Source organism: Neovison vison, chromosome 7 (assembly GCF_020171115.1).
Source record: "Neovison vison isolate M4711 chromosome 7, ASM_NN_V1, whole genome shotgun sequence".
Classification (NCBI taxonomy): domain Eukaryota; kingdom Metazoa; phylum Chordata; class Mammalia; order Carnivora; family Mustelidae; genus Neogale; species Neogale vison.
In genome coordinates, this window is record NC_058097.1 from 45,454,737 (window position 1) to 45,474,437 (window position 19,701).

At 59.1% G+C, this 19,701-nt stretch overlaps 1 protein-coding gene across 3 annotated transcripts; it reads right to left on the reverse strand.

The window, feature by feature from the left end:
* Positions 1 to 3,629: 3,629 nt before the first annotated feature.
* On the reverse strand, positions 3,630 to 19,378 carry TTYH1 (tweety family member 1). 3 transcript variants are annotated; one of them, XM_044256611.1, is made up of 14 exons: positions 19,253 to 19,378; positions 15,098 to 15,276; positions 13,040 to 13,151; positions 12,098 to 12,318; positions 9,874 to 9,969; positions 8,565 to 8,637; positions 8,120 to 8,195; positions 7,577 to 7,632; positions 7,400 to 7,492; positions 7,146 to 7,238; positions 4,450 to 4,592; positions 4,276 to 4,321; positions 4,107 to 4,187; positions 3,630 to 3,987 (listed from the first exon to the last, which is right to left on the reverse strand). In XM_044256611.1, the coding sequence occupies exons 1-13, from the start codon at positions 19,376 to 19,378 to the stop codon at positions 4,149 to 4,151; spliced, it is 1,353 nt and encodes a 450-aa protein (XP_044112546.1). In that variant the 3' UTR covers positions 3,630 to 3,987; positions 4,107 to 4,148. The 3 variants fall into 3 exon arrangements, with proteins under 3 accessions (XP_044112546.1, XP_044112547.1, XP_044112545.1); XM_044256612.1 differs by lacking the exon at positions 4,276 to 4,321; XM_044256610.1 differs by lacking the exons at positions 3,630 to 3,987; positions 4,107 to 4,187; positions 4,276 to 4,321; positions 4,450 to 4,592 and having other exon boundaries at positions 5,302 to 7,238.
* Between the last annotated feature and the right edge of the window lie 323 nt (positions 19,379 to 19,701).

Below are 19,701 nucleotides of genomic sequence, written 5' to 3' on the forward strand. Positions count from 1 at the left end.
ATGGCTGAGGCGGAGTCCGGGGCTGAGCGGATAGGTGTGTGCGGTGGGCAGGCGGGGACAAGGTTGAGCGGGTAGGTGTGTGCAGGTGGGCCGGTGGAGTCGCGGGGCTGAGCCGATAGGTGTGTGCAGGTGAGCAGCCGGGGACCAGGCTGAGCGGGTAGGTGTGTGCAGGAGGGCACGCGGGGACGGGATCTGAGTAGATAGGTGTGTGCAGGTGGGCAGGCGGGGACCAGGCTGAGCGGGTAGGTGTGTGCAGGCGGGCAGTTGGGGTCGCGGGCTGAGCGCGCTGAACTGATAGGTGTGTAAGGCGGGCACGCGGGGACGGGGGCTGAGCAGATAGGTGTGTGCAGGTGGGCAGGCGGGGACCCGGGCTGAGCGGGTAGGTGTGTGCAGGTGGGCAGGCGGGGGGACCTGGGCTGAGCGGATAGGTGTGGGCAGGTGGGCAGATGGGGTCCCGGGCTGAGCGCGCTGAGCTGATAGGTGTGTGCAGGCAGGGATGGGGGCTGAGCGGATAGGTGTGTACAGGTAGGCTGGCAGGACCGGGGCTGAACAGGTGGGCGTGTGCAGGTGGGCAGGCAGGGACCGGGCTGAGTGGATGGATAGCTGTGTACAGGTGGAGGTCCCGGGCTGAACGGATAGGTCTGGGCAGAGGTCCCAGACTGAGCAGATGGGTCTGCACAGGTGGCAGCCCCTGGAAGCCTACTGGGGCCAGACTGGGGACTGTGGACTTGGCCCGTAGCACTGTGATGTGTTTGCATCCAGGCTTCCGTCCGATGACGAAATCCGGTCCAGCTCAGGCACTGCTCTGTGTAGACATGGTTGGTGGTAGAACAGTATTTCAGAAGTGGCTTCCTTCCTCTTTGTACTGTTAGAAACTGTCGTATTGATGATTGTCATTTTGCTAGCACAGTTGGTCTTTTTCTGTCCTTTCACTTAAAAAAAAAAAAACTTGCAGGATAATTTGGGGTGTACAAGAAGTTGCAGAGGTAATTCAGAAACCCTACAGCTGGCTTTCCCTAATGCTGTTATCTCAGATTCCTGTGGTACATTTGGTAAAAACAAGAAACCAACACTGGCACGTTACTCATAACTGAACTGCAGCTTTGTTTGAATTTCTTTTCCCACTAACGTGTCCTTTACGGTGCCAGAGTCCAATCCAAGGACCCCACTGCATTTGGTATCTTTACTTTCCACCATTATATTTAAGGTGGGTTTCTGGTACGTAGTGTGTAATAGCGTGTAGCGGGATCTTTGTTTTCATCCAGGCTAACAGCCTCTGCCTTTTGAAAGAGCTGTTTATAACTGTACTTTTAATGTGACTTTTGGTATGATCACATGTAAATCTATTTTCTTGCTGTTGGGTTTCTCTCTGTCCCATCTTGGTTTCCCTTTTCCCCTTTCTTGCCTTCTGGATTGAGACTTTTTTTTTTTTTTTAAGTCTTATTTTTTGAGCAGTTTTAGGTGGGGTCTTTGAGAGGTGTTCTGCCTCCATTCCACTCGGCAGCCCTGAAGCCGGACTTGGGACCACGGGCAGTGGCCATATCCAGGGCTCAGTTTGAGGTCTTCCATGTCAAGTTTCACTCTCCTCCCTGGCCTGATGCTGAGTCTTGAGTGCCATTGTTTCATCTATTTTGTCTGGACTTTAGGTGGTTTCAGGAAGGAGAGCAAATCTAGTCCCTGTTCCTCCCACCTTGGTTGAAATTGAAAAGTCCTTATATGTATGATTTTTAAATAAAAGTCGGTTTCCCTTTTGTACAGGTCATGCAAAATGTTCTTTTTTGGTTAAAGCTTCCTGGTTAAAGATCAGTGCCAGGCCTGTTGGCAGGAAGTCAGGTGGCCTGAATCTTAGGGTGCTCTTGGAATATCCCGACGCATCTGCTTTAGCTTGTGGACAAGGACTCAGGGTCACTAGAGGGCAGAGTATGAGATCAGTGTGGCCAGAATGGCAGTGGGCCAGCCCAGGGTCTAGCAGCTCAGCCAGCAGCAGTCCAGGGGAGAAAGTCCGCACACGGCCCCCAGAGCCCCTCACTGGCACCTGCGAGCGATTTCTCCCTCCCACCTTCAGGCTACTCCACACGGAAAGCTTCGTTGAGCACTCCTTGCAGTGTGCAAGACAGAGACGATTAGGAAGAATGAGACCAGCTGCCCTGTGGCAAGTGCCCCGCAAGGGCCTGACGTCTGGCACTCTGGGCTACCAAGTTCTGACCTGAAACCCTGGTGTACGGGTTTGAGCTTTGGCTTGCTTCTGTTCCGGGAAGCAGCGTGGTTTGTGTCCCACACCATATGCTACGCTGATGACTCTTCGAAGTAACCCCATCAGTGTTTCCCGAGGGGAGACGCCACACCAGGCAGGGGCGTAATCTGTTTCCACAGCCCAGCGAGTTCAGGGAGACTTGTGGTCTAGGAGAATCTCAGAGGAGGGCCTGGGGAGCCTCTTATGTTGCCACCCCCCTCCCTCCCCCACCAGTGGGGGTAGGCTGAGCTTCCACTGCCCATAGCCATCTGGTGGTGAGCGGCAGTCAGGGCCCTTGGTCATGGCTCTGCATTTGTCCACTGTGCTGCCACCGTCTGTTACCCCCAGATCACCTAGGCTGTCCTAGGCTGTCCCTGGAAATCCCGAACCCGAGAGCCATCATGGTCCGGAGAACCCTGCCACGCGGATGGGACCCGGCCTCTCTCTGTGGCCTTCGGCCCCGAGTTCACACCCCTTGATACACATCCTGAGGTTCCATTTCCGTGAAATGAATCCCCAGTGTAGAATGGCCTGGCCGGGGGGGTGACACGTGAGCAGACTTGTCCCAGCATCTGGAGCCACAGCCCAGGCTGGCCTGGGTGGTTCCAGCGCTGCTCTGGTGTCGCAACGCAGCGGTGGAAGAAAAGCGTCCCTCCTCAGTTCACGCTGCAATTCTTCCTCGTCAGGATTGGGACACCAGCCCTTGGGGGCTGACTTCATCAAACGGGCATCACAGTTGCTTATTTCCAAGTTAAGTTGTCCTATTCTTGGTTTACAGAAGCTGCATAGTTTATGTAGTAATAAAATCCCATTTTTCTGCCGTACAAATCAGCTTTTCCCAAGACTACCGATTTGCCTCCTGGCTTTTTAGTTTCACAACTTGTCAAATGAATTACCTTTTCTTTGCCGGCTTTGGGGTATCTTGCTGAAAACACCCCCTTTCTAGCCAAGGTACAGCATGTAGCAAGAGTCTCCTACTTCCTCTGTGCGATGTGCCCACCCCTTCCCTTGTCTACATCTGGATTTTCACCTGCCTTGTGTATAGAACGTTTTCTTCCAGACAGAGACCAGCTGTGTCTGCCAAACTTTGAAACTGCACAGCCTTTCACTGACTTGACATCTGTCTTCTGTCTCTCTCTCTCTCTCTCTCTCTCTCTCACACACACACACACACACACACTGAGAGTTCTTCCTGGGTCAGGACATATGTCCTGCTTTTAGAATCGGGCAAAAAAGTCTTATAATTTTAACAACAGAACAAACAAAAGACCAGCGTCTTTGGAAATGCCTGGCAGCCTGGAGGTTGCAGGGGAGTGGGGGGGGGGGTAGTCAGGGGGTCTCCCTGGCCCCAACCAGGGGGCCAGAGCAGGGAGAAGACAAATAAGGACCCAGCTGCTTGTAAAATAAAGTTTTCCCTTTTATTTCAAATCAACCCATTCCCAAGTTAGTGCTGCAAGTTGGGATGATGGCCCTAAGCCTCCGGGCGTGGCAGGGGCGGGGGCACTCACGTCCGTTCAAGGATGGGCCTGGTGGCCAGGGATGAGGCCTGGGGGGCTGGCTGGCTAGCTGCCCCTCCCTGCTAGCCCCATGGCCCACCCTGCCCCCTCGATGACTCACAGGGGCAAGGGTGTATGGGAGAAGGGGCAGGGCGGGGAGGCAGTCCCGTGTGGCTGTCCGTGGCCAGAGGTGCTGTTAGAGCTGAGAGCACCATCAGGCTGGGTTAGTGGGGTCTCCTCCGGCAGCCAGGGAAGGAACTGCAAAGAGATCAGATAGTGCCACATGCAGGTGGGCAGGGCCACCCCCCTGCCCAGAAGGAGGGCGAGGTGAGCAGGGCTGGCTGGCGGGGAGCCAGGGCGTAGCTCTGGGAGCTCACCGGGGTGGGGGCCCAGTCTCCAGTCTGGCAGGGAAGAGGGGCTCAGATAGATGACTGCCACTGCACGAAGCGCTTGGATTCCTGTGGGGAGATGGGAGGGGGCATGGAGGGGACCTCGCTTCATAGCACAGGCCCCCAGCCTCTGCCCTCAGGCCAGTGAGTCCAGTACCTGAGGGTTGAAAGGGTCGTCATCATCTGTGTCATCATAGTCGTCACTGGGGGACGAGGGGAGTGGCAGAGAAGCAGGATGGGGGATCCATCAGGAGGCTCCCCCCCAAGCAGGAGCCCAGGGGTCCGCCCTGCACGGCCTCCCCCAGGACCATGCCCTCCCTCCCCTCCTGACCTGGGCGGGAAGAGAGCCCAGGCGCGGGGCAGGCTGCAGAGGGCAGTGGCCAGGGCCCCCGCAGACAGCAGGGAGAAGAGCAGCAGGAAGAGCAGGCCTTCCAGGGCATCTTCACACAGGCCCCGCAGGGCAGCGCTGTAATCCTGGGGTGGGCGGGGGAGGGTGTCAGCGGGTACGCCCCCCCACCCCTGGCTGTGCCTCCATACAAGAACACAGGCGGTGCTCCAACCACTGTCATTACTACACCTGCAGACGTAAACCCAAATCTTGGCCCCCTCTCCACCTACCGCCAGCCACCACGCCAACTCAGCTTCGGTCCAGTGTGGGGCTTCTGACATCGTGAGCCCCACGATTCTCCGTGGTGGGGCGTCCCGCACGGGTAGGATGTTGAGTAGCTTCCCTGGGCCCTGCTCCCTATCTGCCAGGAGCACCCCTACTCTGCCTGTGACCACCACTGCCATATGCCCCCCAGGAGCAACATCTCCAGCTTAGAACACTGCTTGGAAGAACCCCCGCCCCCAACTTAGAATTGCACCTTGCACATAACACACTCTCGGGAAATGCTGGCAGCCCCTTTCATCATGTCTGGAATGGAGCTGAGTTGTTTCCTGAATGCCCAGCCATCATTCACCCCACAGAGTAGCCAAGGGCTGCTCGTGCCAGGTGTGGCTCCCAGTCCCAGGGACACTTGAGTAACCATGCTCCAGAAGGTCATTTCAGGTGACCGTAAACTGAGAGGGGACCAGAAGGCAGGACTGGACCCCAACAGCAGAGACCACCCTTGACAGGAAGAAACCACGGGCTCTAGGCCCTGGAGCGGTTTCAGGGCTGCTGTGGGCCGTGCAGAGAGGGTGGTGCAAGGGCCTGAGCCTGGGACCAGCCCGGGAGGGTCTTGGGGGTGGGGCTTGCAGGTGACGGCCAGGAGCCAGACTTTAATCCGTGAGCAGGGGAGTCACTGGAGGGTTTTAGTGGAGAAAGAATTTGATCGGATTGTGGGAGAGAGGCTCACCCAGCTGCTGGCTGTGGGGGAGGACAGATGGGGGGGGAGGGAAGCAGGGGGACAGGGAAAATGCTCTGTGGCTCCTGGGTAGGAGGTGAGGAGGGTGACCAGGGTAGCAGCAGTGGCGGAGGGAGCCGTGCTCCGTGTCCAGATGGGCTTCAGGTGGCAGAGCTTGCCTGGGGAGTGGGTGTGGGAGGTGGGGACAGACGGCAAAAAGGATGATCCTAGGTTTCCATCTTGAGCCCCTGGGTGGGGAAGGGGGGTGGAAGCTGTGTCTGGTACTATGCCAGTGAAACCCAAGCCAGGGGCATGGGACCCAAGTCAGAGCAATGACGCATTCTCTTTTTACTGTTTCAGGCACCTAGACCATGTCCTTTCATGCTCCTCCTAGCCCTGCAAGACAGAGATCTGGGCCCCCTCACATTGCTGCCTTTCGTGGGCAGAAAGTTGAAGCCCAGAGAGGGCAAGCCACTTGCCCAGAGTCACACAACCTGGAAGGGGTAGAGCTGGATTAGAGCCAAATCTGTCAGGCTCCAGAGACACCTTCCCGCCACTTTATCCCTGATGTCCCTCAATCCTGGATGTATTATGTGGGAACGCTGAAGCCCAGAGAGGGGAAACAGGGGCCCCGAGTCACGCGGTGCACAAGTAGGGTGAGACTGACCCACTCTCCACCCTCCCTCCCTTCCCTCTGTCCACAGTGAACCTTGGGAAGTGCGATCCAGACCAGGGTCAGCCTGGACTGGAGAGAAATTTGTGGGCCTCAGTTTACCCTTGAACGAAAGAGCAGGGTTGCCTTCTGGAGTCCTGCAGCTCAGGTACTCAGCAATTCTGAGTGTTGATTCCTTGCCCCTCCCTCACGGCCACTGCCCCTGTGCTGCAGTGCCAATCTGAGACGCTCTGGGGACAGTGGGAGCTGTGGAAGGGGTGCGGATCCCAGCAAGGGCCAGGTCAGGTCGGTGCTGTGGGACAGATGGATCCCTCTGATGCAGTCGCCAGATCAAAGGCAGGATGCCCAACCACAAAAAATATTTAGTACAAACATGTCCCCACTATGGCGTGGGACCTACCTACAGGAAAGAGATATTTGTTGTTTGCTAAATCTGGCAGTCCTGTTGGAGAGCCACTGGGAGGACAGACTAGAGGGGGGATGAGGCATGGGTGCTCCCCTGGGGGGAAGACTAGGCCTGGGGGGCAGCAGGCCCTGGGAATGGGGTTGGGGTGAGGAAGCCAAGGGATGACCCTGGATGACTGCCTGGCAGTGGAGGCTCACAGGCACGTCATGGTGCATGCGGTGCCGTGATGACAGCATTTCCTTCAGAGGGCATGACAAACCGAGGGCTCAGATGTGTCCCACCTGTGCCGCATCTAGTAAAGCCGGGCTCAGTGAGTCACTCTAACAGACTGTGGCCCCTGAGCCGGAGGTGAGGAGCCCAGGCTGTCGGGCCCCAGAATTCACGAAGCTGCCAGGGCTCCAGGAGAGAGACGATTGGGGGAGGGGGGGAGGGGGAAGGAGGTGGGTGGCAGCAGGATGGGGCGGGGAAGGAGCATATGAGAGAGGGCTGGCGGAGCGAGCGAAGGTGATGACAGACGGACAGACGGGGGTGGCGGGGCGGTAGAGATCAGCTCTATGGCAGGTGAGAGAAGCGCAGGGATGTCTCGGGCTCCCTGGAAGAATTTGGGGGACGGGGCGCACCTTGTGCAGGCCGCGGCAGTGCAGCAGCGCCACCAGCTGGTGGAAGTTTCCTTCCGTCACATTCAGCGTCTCCTCCAAGGACAGCAGAGGCTTCTGCGCGGGACGGGAGGGTCACCCCACCTGCTCCTCCGGACCAAGCAGGGCCGGGCTCCGCCCACCTCAGAGGGCTCCGCCCACAGGCCTCGGGCCCCGCCCACAGCCTCCCCACCACTTCCGGTCCGAGTCCGGCGTTGAGGGAGAGCCCGGCTGCCCACCTGCGCAGAAGGGAACTGGGGGACAGCTTCCCGCTCGAGGCCCTGCAGCTGGGAGTGGATGTTGGCCAGAGCTCGCTGCGACAGAGTCAGCCTCTGCGTGAAGACAGGGGGAGGGCCAGGTAGTGGCCGCCCCCAGCCCACTCTACTCCACCCCGCTCCCTTGCCCGCTCCCCTAACCTGCTGAAAGGGGTTGGAGACCGCCTGGTTGCAGAGGAAGTAATAGCTCAGGATGTCTGAAGTGGGAGGAAAAGAGGAGACCCCCATGAGCCTGGGTACCCGCAGCCGCCCGCCCCCCGCCCCCTGCGAAGCTGGGAAGGGGCAGGGCCCTGCCTTCCCACCCTCAGGACGGGGTGCCTCTCCCCAGCCCAGGGGCCTCCTGTGGTGCCCGCCGCCTGGCCTTCAGGGACAAGCTACCTACACCGTTCCATCACTTCTGCTCCAACCACAGCCCAAAACTGGAGGGTCTCCACACTCCCTGCAAACCCCTGCTTCTGCTGTCCTGCCCTTGACTAAATTGTGCGCATTCCTGGCCAAATCCTCCTGTTCCTGGGGAGGGCCTCCCAGCCAGCTTTGTCTCCTGACCGCTCTCCCCGAAGTCCAGCATCTGTATTCCTGTCTCTTTCCCAGGCCAGCAGGAGAGGTGCTGAGAGCTGCTGAGACCGGCACCCACCCCGCCCGAGGGCCTGAGGAGTCAGGGTCTGCGGGTGTTGATGGGGTCACCTGAACTGAGCCCAGTTTCCTCCTGGGTCAGGTTCAGGATGTAGGTGTCAGGACTGGAGCAGAAGTCACTGAGGCCCTGAGGGAGGCAGGGAGAGGGGGGGCTCGGACCAGACACTGCTCCAATTCCATACTCCCACAGAATGGGGTGTCTGGCTTACCACACCAGCCCCCACCATTCCTGGGGAGCCAAAAGTCCAGGCCCCCAGTCCCCCCATCTCAGACCCAGGGGTCCAGACCTCCAGCCCCTCCTCCCTCAGACCCAGGAATCTGGGCCTCCAGCTCCTCCTCCCTCAGACCCAGGAGTCCAGGCCCCCAGCCCCCTCTTCCCTTAGGACCCAAGTGTCTAAGTCTCCAGCTTCTAAACCTCAGAACATGTGATCCTGGCTCCAAGTCCTTCCCCTCAGGACCTGCCCTGAGACCCAGGGGCCTGGCCTCCAGCACTCACCACAGCTGTAGCTGCCTCCAGCCCCATGGAGCCCCAACTCAGGACAAGAACCAGGAGACTCATCACTGTCATCCTATAAAGGGGTAAAGGACAGGCTTGCGGTTCTGGGGTTCTTAATTTCCCTGCCTCATCTCTTCCCTTCCTCCACCCCAAATCCCATCACAGCCCCACCCCTCCTTCCCTACCAACCTCTGGAGCCTCGAGGATCAAAATTAGGGGCAGAGAAACTGGAGGGCGGGGGGGAGGACGGGAGTGCAGGTAGTAGACCTGTGATCATTCATAGCAAACTGAACATCTGGTCTCTCCCCGGGAGTGAGGGGGAGGACAGTGAGAAGAGGGCCCTGGACTGGCAAGCCAGCAGCCCAGATCCCAGCCCAGCTCTGCCCCCGCCTTGCTCTGGGATTCTGGGAGAGCTGCTGCCCACTTCTGGGCTCTGCTTCCTGGCTTTGCATCCGCAGCAGCCCAGCAGTCCCAGCATGTCTCCCAGCTTGCGAATGGCCTGGTCGGCTTCCTGAGCCAGCCACACCTTTCCTCCAAGACCTGGCTGCCACCAGAGCTGGAACTTCAACCTGGTTTTTCTCGGGGGAGAGGTCCAGAGGTGAGGGTCAGCACTGGAGGGTGCTCACCCCCTCTCAGCCTCAGGGGGAGCCTGCAGGGCACAGCAGGACTTCTCACCCAGGGGAGTGTGGAGACGGGGGAGCACCAACAGGACCCCCAGAGGCAGCAAGGATTCAGGGGTTCTTCTACATGGGACGGACTGAGTCGGAAACCAGCTCTAGCTCTTCCTGGCTGTGTGGCCCAGGGCGAGTGGCCCAACCTCTCTGAGCCCCTCTCTCCGTGTTAATGGGGTGAAGGGTCAGTGCGAGGATTCCAGAACAGGGCTGGTCACACGGAACAAGCCGTTAAGTAAGGATGTGGTCTTGAGTTTCCCTGAGCCCCGTAAGGGCCATGCAGCCTCAGAGGTGGAAGCCCTCTGCCTGCAGTACCCCTCTGCAAGTCAGGTGCCTGAGGGGTCCCTCCCTCATGGAGCTCTGTGTGCACGGCCATCGGGGGAAGTTAGAAACTGCCCTATCCTCAGCGCAAACGTTATATCGTTTTCCGTAGGATTTTGGAGCTCTTTGCTTGCCTCGGGGCCTGTGCTCCCTGCTCTGCCGACCCGGCCTTCTCTAGGTCTGGTGTCTTGGCAGGTGCTGGCCCAGCCCAGGACCTCCCTGGAAGTTTGTGGGATGAGGGAAGGAGGGCAGTGTCCCTCCTGCCAGAGCTCTGTGGGAGGGAAAGCGGAGGCCACTCGGAGGGCACCTGGACTTACACGATCACCAGCCACTTGCTCTGCTTTGCCAGGCCCAGAAGGGTGAAGAGACAGACCAGCAGCTCCAGGAGCAGCAGGAGAACATAGGCCAGCCACCTGGAGAAGGAACAAGGGCCACTGAGCAGCAGATCTGGCCCTCCGGACCCAGGCTGCCCGACTGGAGCCCGGCAGAGGGGGACGGCCCCCCACACTCATGCTCTTGTCCCCAGGCCAGAGCCGGCTCCTTGTGAAGCAGGTGCACTGGGAGGCCAGCCACTGTGGCCCCTCAGAGCTCAGGTGCTGGGGGCCAGGCACCTCCCCAGCTGGACCACACACAGGCCCTGTCACCAGGCACGAGCCACTAGTGTCCCCCAGAGCCACCTGCCACGGCACCTGCAGAGTGAAGTGAGCGGTTCCTGGGCATGGGCTGAGTGTCCTGTGGCATGCCCTGGGGCTGGGCGCCAGCCTCTCCACTTCCTACCTGGGGGCAACCTTGTTTCGGGGGCTTTACCTCTGTGCCTCGGTTTCCCCACCTGTAACGTTGGGGAGAACAGTAGCGCCCACTCTGAGAGGGAGTTGTGAGGCTAAGGAGCGTGAACTTAGAAGGGTGCCGGGTACACAGACGGCCTGAAACTCCAGCTGGACCCTCACTCAGGGAGCTTCCAGCAGTTAGTGTGTGTTAACGATTGATTCCCTCTGTTCGAAGGGCTGGCACGGCGGAGGCGTTCTGGAAATCGCTGCTCAGGCTGGGTGAGTGCCCCTGGGTGTGCACCAGCTGGGCCCCGGCTGGGCCTCCACCGGCCGGGTACCCCACAGCTGTGCCCATCTGAGACACCCAAGCAGCTAGCGGACCCTGCTTTCCTGTGGTTGAGCTGGGCCGCGTGGCTCAGGGAGACCTGCAGGCCTTTGCTCCCAGCGTCCCCACCGCGCACCCCAGCTTCACTCTCCCTTCTTCCATCAGGGGCAGCCCACCCTTTTGCCCTAAGCCGCTGTGCATGCCTGGTCTCGGTCTCTGAGAACTCGGCCAGGAAGCTCTCCCTCTGGGAGCCCCAGTAACCTTGCAGAAAACGGGCCACCTTCCCTGAGGGAGGACTCCCAGGGCCAGGCTCTCACACTGGAACTTCCAGCGACCTTTCCTGTTGGGCTTGGGTCTGCCTCAACTCTCTGCTGCCTGGGGCCCCTGGAGGTGGGCTGAGGCCTCGCCCAAGGATGGCCTAGCCAAAGCACAGAACCTGGACTCCCTGGGACCCAGGCTTGTCTGATGCCCCACGGGGGCGTCCTCGTCACGGACTGCTTCATTCCTGGGGGCCCTCCACCCTGGAGCACAGAAGCCAGGACTCCATCTCTTGCCTCTGTCCCCACACCTGGGCTGGGCCCCCAGACAGAGTCAGATAAACAGGAGACCTCATTCCCAGCAACCAAAGCAATGAGGACTTCATCCTATGGGCTGCTGGCAAGGGCAGCCACCCCAGATAGCCACATAATGTGTCCCTCCTTCACAAACCACCTCTCAACGCAGCCTCCCCAGATCCCCCCCATACTCACATCCCTCCCCCACCCCCGCCAGGGCCACAGGCAGACTGCCAGCCTCTGTCCCCAGCCCGTTCCCCTCCCTTGCTTCACTTTTCTCCAAAGCTCTTACCACCCACTCCTCACAGGCGTTCATTTATTACTGGGCCCCTTACTGGAAGATGAGCTGGAACTAGTGTCTGTTTTGTTCACTGCCCTGTCTTATAAAAACGTACATCTTACACACATCTGTACGGTGCGTTCCAGTCACTGTTTTAAGCACTTAACAGGCACGGACTCCTCTGATCCTCAACAATCCAACCCATCACTCCCACTTTACAGATCGGGACATCAAGGCTCAGAAAAGGTAACCAGTCCCACAGCCCCGGAGTGGCCACCTGGCTTCAGAGCTCATGTTCCTAACCCCAGGGCACCCCTCTCTCTCACCAGAAGGTGCTATATAAACATCTGTTGAGGGGATGCACGCGTCAGATGGATGACTGAGGGGAGAGCGACTGAGCGGGCAGATGCAAGGATGTGAGCGGGGCGTGGCTCAGCCCGGGCACTGGGACACTCCGGACAGGCCGTCCTTTGCTGCGGGGCCATCCTGTGCATGGCAGGATGCGTCTCTGGTCCCCACCTACCAGGTGTGAGTAGCGCCCCCTCGCGAGCTGCGATGACCAGACAAGTGTCCCCAGACACTGCCCCATGGCCACCTGGATGCAGAGTCACCCACCTGTACTCCTCCACAAAGGACACATCTTCAGCCACTTGCAGGGGGCTCAAGGGCACTCCCCTCCAGAAGGCCAGCTCCTGGAGCTGCTGGGCCACTGCCTCTGCCTGCCGCCGAGCCCCGCGGGCGGCAGCCACCAGTTCCGTACGCTGAGCCAGCACTTCCTCCAGGGTGGTCAACTCTGTCCTCACGGCCTCACCCAGCCTCTCCACCGTCTCTGACACCTGCGTGCAGGGGGGAGTCTGGGGTCAGAGGCAGGCATGCCCTGGGGAGGGGGGTGTTGGGGTGGAGTAGTTGTGGCAGGTGTCTGAGATCTGGGGACTAGGACATCTGTGGAAGATGTTCTGTGGCTCCCATCAGGAGCCCTGGGGGTCAGTGGCTTGGGTCCCAGGTAAGACTAAGGCCCCAGAACTGTAATTACGCCTGAGCATTTGAGTCTAAAGTTGGCATCTGTCTGCCTGGGTCTGAGGTCGTAAGTCTGGATTCCATGGTCCAGGGTCTGCCCTGGACATGAAATTTGAAGTCTGAGGGCAGCCTGGGTCTCTCAGCTCTGGATCTGGAACCCTGGGCCTGGGGATGGGAGCAAGGCCTCTTGTCAGAATCGTGGGTCTCAGCACTGAGGTCCCTGAGCTTTCGTTTAGGGCATAGATCGGGTCTGTGGGCCTGGATCTGACCTGAGGGCAGGGGTCCAGGGCTGAGACTAAGTGTGAATTGGGGTCTAGAATTGAGCCGCATGTTCCAGATCCAGGTAGAGGGTCTGAGGGTGCCAAGTGTGAGGTCCTGGCTGCGGGCAGGGTTGGAGGTGGGGCATATAGTCTGAGGTCAGAGTCTGGGGTCCTATGTCTCAGGTGTGGGGTCTCGGCTCTGAGTTTGGGTCCCATTTCTCTGGGAGGTGGAACGAGTCTGGGTGTGGGTCTGGGGTCTCGCCGGTGCCTGGCCCCTCACCAGGTGGTCTATGGCGCTGAGCGTATGGTTGGCATGCAGCAGTGCCGAGCTGAGCTGGGACACCCCATCACTGGTCTCGCTGTTGCCATAGAAACCGATGCCAATGCCGGCGCTGAGAGGGGGAGGGACGGGAAATCACAACCCGTCCTGGGACCCTGGGGCCGGGTCCCCCCAACCTCCTCACACCCAATCCTCTCTCCCACCCCCACCCCCTTGGTCCAGCCCGTCGTGGGAAAGGAACGTCTCCAGCCTGGCCCCCACCGGTTGCCAAGGTAACGGGAAGCCCCCCCTCCCCCGCCCTAGGGACGTCATTGTGATGCTAATGGTGGGTGGAGGGGCGGGGCGGGGCGGGGCGGGGGGGGGGTGCGGATTTAACCCGCACCTTACTGGAGCGGAACCCCTGTCACGCCCAGCCCCAGGAGAAGCCCTGCCCCAGGATTGTCGGCCGCACACCCAGCCCTCCATCCCTTCCTCAAGCCTCCCAAGTCTTCAGCACCTGTCCCTTGAGGATGCCGCTGTCCCCTCCCCGCCTCCTGGGGCTTCCTAGGACCGCTGGTCCCCAGTCATCATCTCCGGGGGGCCCCTGGGTCTGGAGCTCCCCTGGGTCTGGAGCTCCCCGCCTTCCCCCGCCCCCAGGACCCAAGCGTCTGGCCAGCTGAGAGCGAAGCAAGGGAATGTGGGCCGATGGGCCAGGAGCCTGCGCCCCCGCCCCTCCGCGGCCGGCACACAGAGCTCCATTGTGGGGTCTGAATGTGGGCCCATCCCCCCCACCCGCAAGAGTGTCCCTCCACGGAGGGGCCAGGCCCGACCCGGCGGAGGGAGCCGGACGCCCTCACAGTTCCCAGCGCCGGCCTCCGCCCCCCTACACACACACTTAACCCTGGGCTCCCACGCCCGCCCTGGCGCCCCCGCCCATTGTTCCCGGCGGGACAAAGCTGCTCTTGTTCCCAGGCCGCTGGGGGCCGGCGGTGTCTCTCCCCCACAGGGCCTTTGTCCACCACCCTCGCCCACCCCCAGCCCCAGTCAGGAGAGTCAGAAGAGGAAGCATTTGGGATCTAGGACGCCCTACTCTCTCCAACCACCACAGACACCCCCAAACACACTGTGCTGCTCCCCACAGAGAGGCAGTGGGGGTAGAGCCCAGCCCGGCACTCCCCCGGATCCGGGCGGGTCTCTCTCAGATCCCAGCGTCCAGATCTGTGCAATAGGACTCCTGCGCTGCTGGGGGTGGCCTGACAGGGAGGGCTGGGTTTGGAGCCGGCTCTTGGTAAATGGTGAGCTGGCCTGTCCTCAAGTGCTCCCTCCTCTCTAACCACCAGTGCCCACCCGCTGCACAGAACCCCCCAGCCCCCTCCCGGGCTCTGAGAGGGGCTTGCGGGTCTGAATCTCCACTGGCCACTTGGGCGAAGGGACCTTGAAAAATTGCTTTGTCCCTCTCCCCAAAACTTGCCCAGGGTTAGTGGGAAGGAGTTAGACCAGCTCAGGTCTGGACTCCCAGCTCTGCTCCTGGACCGCAAACACTACTTTGCTGTCTGTCTCGACTGGAACATCAGCTCCAGGAGGGCAAGAACCTCGCCTGGCCAGTTCAGTATCTTCCCGCACAGAGTAGATCCACAAGAAATAGTTGTGGAATGAATGAATGAGCGAGTGAGTTAATGAATGATATCAAGCGTTACTGCTCCCCTAGTAGGACTGTGGTCCAGGCTCTGTACCTTCTCTCATTTAATCCCACCGTAACTAAGAAGAGGAGGTGGGTATTACTATAATGTCCATTTCAGAGACATGGAAACTGAGTCCTGGAGCAACAGACTCCACCACTCCCCTAGCTGCGCATCACTTCAGTGACAAAGCCACCAAACCCTAGCTCTTAACCCCTACCCCCTCCTGCCAGCCTGATTGCCCTTGGGAAGTCCCTCCTCTTCTTGAAATTCAGTATGTCCATCCACGAAATGGGAGCAGCTCTTCCCACGGCAAGGCTGAGGTGGGATTCTAGGGCACTCGCAGGAAGACTGTGGGGAGCCCCGTCCCCACTCCCCACCCACCCTGGGGCCCCATTACCAGCCGACGAGAAGGGCAGCGATGCAGCTCCAGGTGACACAGCCTCCCCCAGGTGGGGGGCTTTTGGCCCCGGGGGGCTCTGGGGGCCGGCAGCAGCAGAAGCGGATGAGGTAGACAGCAATGAAAATGAGGCTCAGGCCCAAGCCCAGGCCTGCCAAGGCTGCCACCAGCAACAGGGCCTAGGGAAGGGGGAGACGTGAGGCCTCAGAGGGGCTCGCTGCTCCCTCCCTGCATGGCGGGAGGTCCTGAATCGGGGACTTCAGCGGAGGTGGAAGGCAGCTCTGGCTAGAAAGGGGGGCCAAGCCCAGCCTCTGGTTTCCAGGTCTGTGGGGAAAGATGGGGTCCCCAGCCCCTCCCAGGCTGCTGGAGCTCGGCAGTTTGGGGCTGGGTGACTGGAGGGAGCTTCCTACTGAGAGGCCCAAAGCTTGGAGTCCAGTTCTGCTCTGGGTGTGAACTTCAGCAGGAGCCTTCCCCTCTCTGAGACTGTGTCCTCTTCATCCCAGGCATCCCCTGTGTCCTCTGTTCCAGCCAGGCAGCTGGAACAGAGCAGCTCCCAGAAACCTTCTGAGACCTGCGTCCGGAAATAGGTGGGATCAGGGGGCGGACAGGGGTGCCTGTTCCTGGAGATGGGTGTGAAGTCAGGGGCGGCAGGCTTCCTCTTCCCTCCTCCTTGCCAGTCCTCCCCACTCACTGCTCGCTCACTCCCCTGTGCTGAGCTCCGCACACCCACTGCAGTGTGAGTCTGTCACCCAGGGACTCACGGGGAGGGGGGCATGAGAGCCTCCATGACAGAGTGTGTGTGCAAGACTCAGGGATGGAGACTTGGAGACAGGGAGACACAGAGTGGGGGTCGGGGAGAGAAACAGAGAGGAGTGGAAAAGCAGAGATGCAGGGAAGGGAGACACAGAGACACCAAAAGCTGGGAGGGCAGAGGTGGGGGTGGGGGGTGGGGGACAGGTATGTGTCGTTGGAAAAGCCTTGCAGGACAGCAGGGCTCTCCATAAGGCAAGACTTTACAGGAGTGGCTGTGAGGTCCTGTGCCCTTCACAGGTGCCCAGAATGGGACTGGGTTTACCTTGAGCCAAACAGCAGGCAGGGACAACATCCAGAACACAGTTACCCCCCCAGACTCACTAATGCTGTTTCCTGTAAACCACAGTGTGTCTCTGCCTTTGTCTTTGCAGTGTGGCTGGAGTGTGTGTGTGTGTGTGTGTGTGTACATGTGAAGGACACAAGTGTGGTGTGTGTGTGCGAATGACACAACTGTGTGGTATATTTTTTCCTATGGCTATGAAACTGGATGTTTTATCTTTGTGTTTATCTGCCATGAGATACTACACCTGTGTGTGTGTGAGGGAGAGAGAGCGAATGAGTGTCCCTGTGGAAACACCTATGTCGACAGGTGTGAGAGTTATCTGTTGGCATTTGTGTGTTTCTGGGCATGATTCTTTGAGTCTGAGTGGTCCTCAGTGGTGTGTGTGTGTGTGTGTGTGTGTGTGTGAACATGTGGGTGTTATATATGAGTGAATGTATGTGTATATGCAAATTTGTGTATAAGAATGTATGTGTGTATACAAGTGAATGTGGTATGTGAGTGTGTAGGAGTGTGTATGTGTGTGTGAGTGTGTGTGAGTGAGGATGAGAATGTGTAAATGTGTGAGTGTATACAAGTGAGCTTGGGGTGTGTGAATGTGTGAGTGAATGAGAACAGGAATTGTGTGTGTGTTTACTATAGCTGACTGTGAATGTGGAGAGTGTGTGTGAGTGTGTAAAGACAGGAATGGGTGTGAATGTGTAAACATGTGTCTGTGTGTGTGTGAATGTTCGTGTGTACACAGTGAATGTGGGTTGTATGTATGTGTGGGGGGTGTGAATAAGAGCAGGAATTGTGTGAGTGTGAATGTGCAAGCATTTCAGTGTGTGTGTGTGACTGTGTGTGTATAAAAGTGAGTGTAGGGTATGTATACGTGACTATGTGTGCGGGGGACAGGAATGTGTGTGCATGTGTAAACATGTGTCTGTGTGTACACAAGTGAGTGTGGGCTGTGTGTATATGACTATGTGGGGTGTGTGTAAGTGTGAGTGAGGGCAAGAATTGTGTGTGAATGTGTAAATGTGTGTCAGTGTGTATACAAGTGAATGTGGCGTGTGTGATTGTGTGAGTGTGTGAGTGAGGGCAGGAATTGTGTGTGTGAATGTGTAAACGTGTATGGATATGTGGCTGTGTTTGTGTCTAAAAGTGAATGTGGGTTATGTATATGTGACTATGTGGGAGTGGGAGTGTGTGAGAAAGGAGTGTGCATATGTAAACATGTGTCAGTGTGTATACAAGTAAACATGGGACATGCGTGTGAGTGAGGGCAGGAATTGTGCGTATGTGTAAATGCGTATATGGATAAGTGACTGTGTGTGTATACAAGCGAGTATAGGGTATGTATATGTAATGATGTGTGAGTGTGTGGTGTGTGTGTGAGGACAGGAATGTGTGTGCATGTGTACGTGTGTCAGTTTGTACACAAGTGTGAGGCATGTGTATGTGACTATGCGGGGTATGTGTGAGTGTGTGAGTGAGGACAGGAGTGTGTATGCATGTGTAAATGTGTGTCACTGTGTATACAAGTAAACATGGGGTGTGTGGGTGTGGGTGTGTGTAAGGGCAGGAATTGTGTGTGTGTGTGTGTGTGTGTGTGTAAACATGTGTATGGATAAGTGGCTGTGTGTGTGTCTACAAGTGAGTGTGTGAGTTTGTCCTCCAGCCCCGTGTCACCCAGTGCCTGACTTTTCCCAGCGGTGATCTTCCTGGGGGGCAGTGTCCCCTTCTGGGACATGTGACTCCGTGCCTGTCCCAGTGCTGTCACCCTGCCTGTCGGTAAGGAGGGCCGAGTGAGCCTCTCTGAGCTCCTGGGGCAGAGCCTGGGGCCAGCAACCTGCGTGGCTGTGTGGGCAGGTCTCCGCTGTGAGCTGGCGTGGGTGACCAGCCCTAGAGGTCGTGACTGTGTACACCACAGGCCCTGAGCAAGGGGATGGCCGTCCCTGTTTGGTGGGAAGAGGGCAGCGTGGAGAAAGCAGGGAGGAGCTGCTGCCGACTGGTACAGCCATGACCCAAATAGCTCAGAATACAGCACACATCCCCCTCTCTGCTTTACTGGGACCCCCCACGCGTCCTAAGCTCTCCTATCCCCAGCCCTTTATCCCAGGAGCTTCCTAGACCAGATCCAAGGGGCCTGGACCCTATAGGCAGGGCCCAGGACCCATCCAAGGGCTCCACCAGGGCTCCCAGGCACCCCCCACCCTCACATGCACACACTCCCCCACCCTTCCCCGGCTCAGCTAAGCCTTGCTCCTCATTAATCTCAAAGTCAAGGACTTGAATTAAACTGGGTCAGGGGACAGTTCTTTCACCCCTGTTGGAGCTGACCCAGGCTGGGCCCCCCTTCCCCAGGGACCCCTGCTTCTGCAAGGTTCCCACCCTGGCCCCACCCTCTGGACCCATTTCTGTCATCCTCTGGTCCCCAGATGGAACCTCGTTTCCACCGACCCCACCCGAGCACCCTGGCCACCCCCCTTCTGTCCTGGGGCTGGGGACCGGCTGCAGCTTCCTCTTCCAGCACCTCTGCCTTGTCCTCCCAGCCCTGGCCTTAACATCCTCTGGCCCCTTCCCCATTTCAGGTCTCAACACTATCCTGAACTGGGGCACCCCAGCCTCTTCCTCTCCACCATTATCAGTTCCTGTCTCTGCTGAGTCCCACCTTAACTGGACACCCCGGATCCTATGAGGGGAGGGGGCATCTTTCAGGACACGGAGAGTGGACCTATCGCCCTGATGACCCTAGAGGCTAGCCTCCCAGGCAGCTCTCAGAGACCCTGGACTCCAAGGCTCCCCGGTCCCATCCCTCCTCTGTGACTAGAGGTCCAGACCCATGGCCCTTCCTTATTTAAGGAGTCAGGGCTCTGGACTCCCAGCGCCTGTCCCAGGGGAACCTCCAGGTATGGGAACCCCATGCTCCTCTTCCTTTCAGGTACCCCAAAGTCCGGGCTCGGCCCCCACCTCCGGAGAACACAGGAATCTGTCACCCAGCCCCTTTCTCCCTTGGGACCCATAAGCTCTGGCTCCCCCCTCTGCTCCCGCCCCCAGGACCCCGCACCCGCTCCCACCTGCTGGTATTCTTGCTCTTGGGGCGCGAAACCGCTGGGTACCGGGCGGAGCTGGAAGTCGGCGCGGGGCAGCTGGTGAAGCAGATGCACCCAAGCGGAGGGTCGGTAGCCTGGGGGCGCCCCCATAGCCCCCGGGGAGGGCGCAGCGGGGCCGACGCCGGGGCTGCGGGAGCCTCGGCACTGGAGCGGGGCGCGGGCGGAGCGGGGTCTGGCGGGGCTCAGGGGAGAGGAGCAGGGGGAGGAAGAGGGTGGGGGGCGGAGATTGGGGGAGGAGGGGGGAGGCGCGGGCCAGACGGGGACGGTGCTGCCTCTGGTGGCTGCCGGGGGGACTGCCAGCGGGCCCCCAGCGCTCCGCCCCTCGGTGACGGCTCCCACCTGCGGCCGGCGCAGGTACCACGCTGTCCAGCGACATCACTGTCCAAATGGGGCCGCTCATACCATGCAATCAC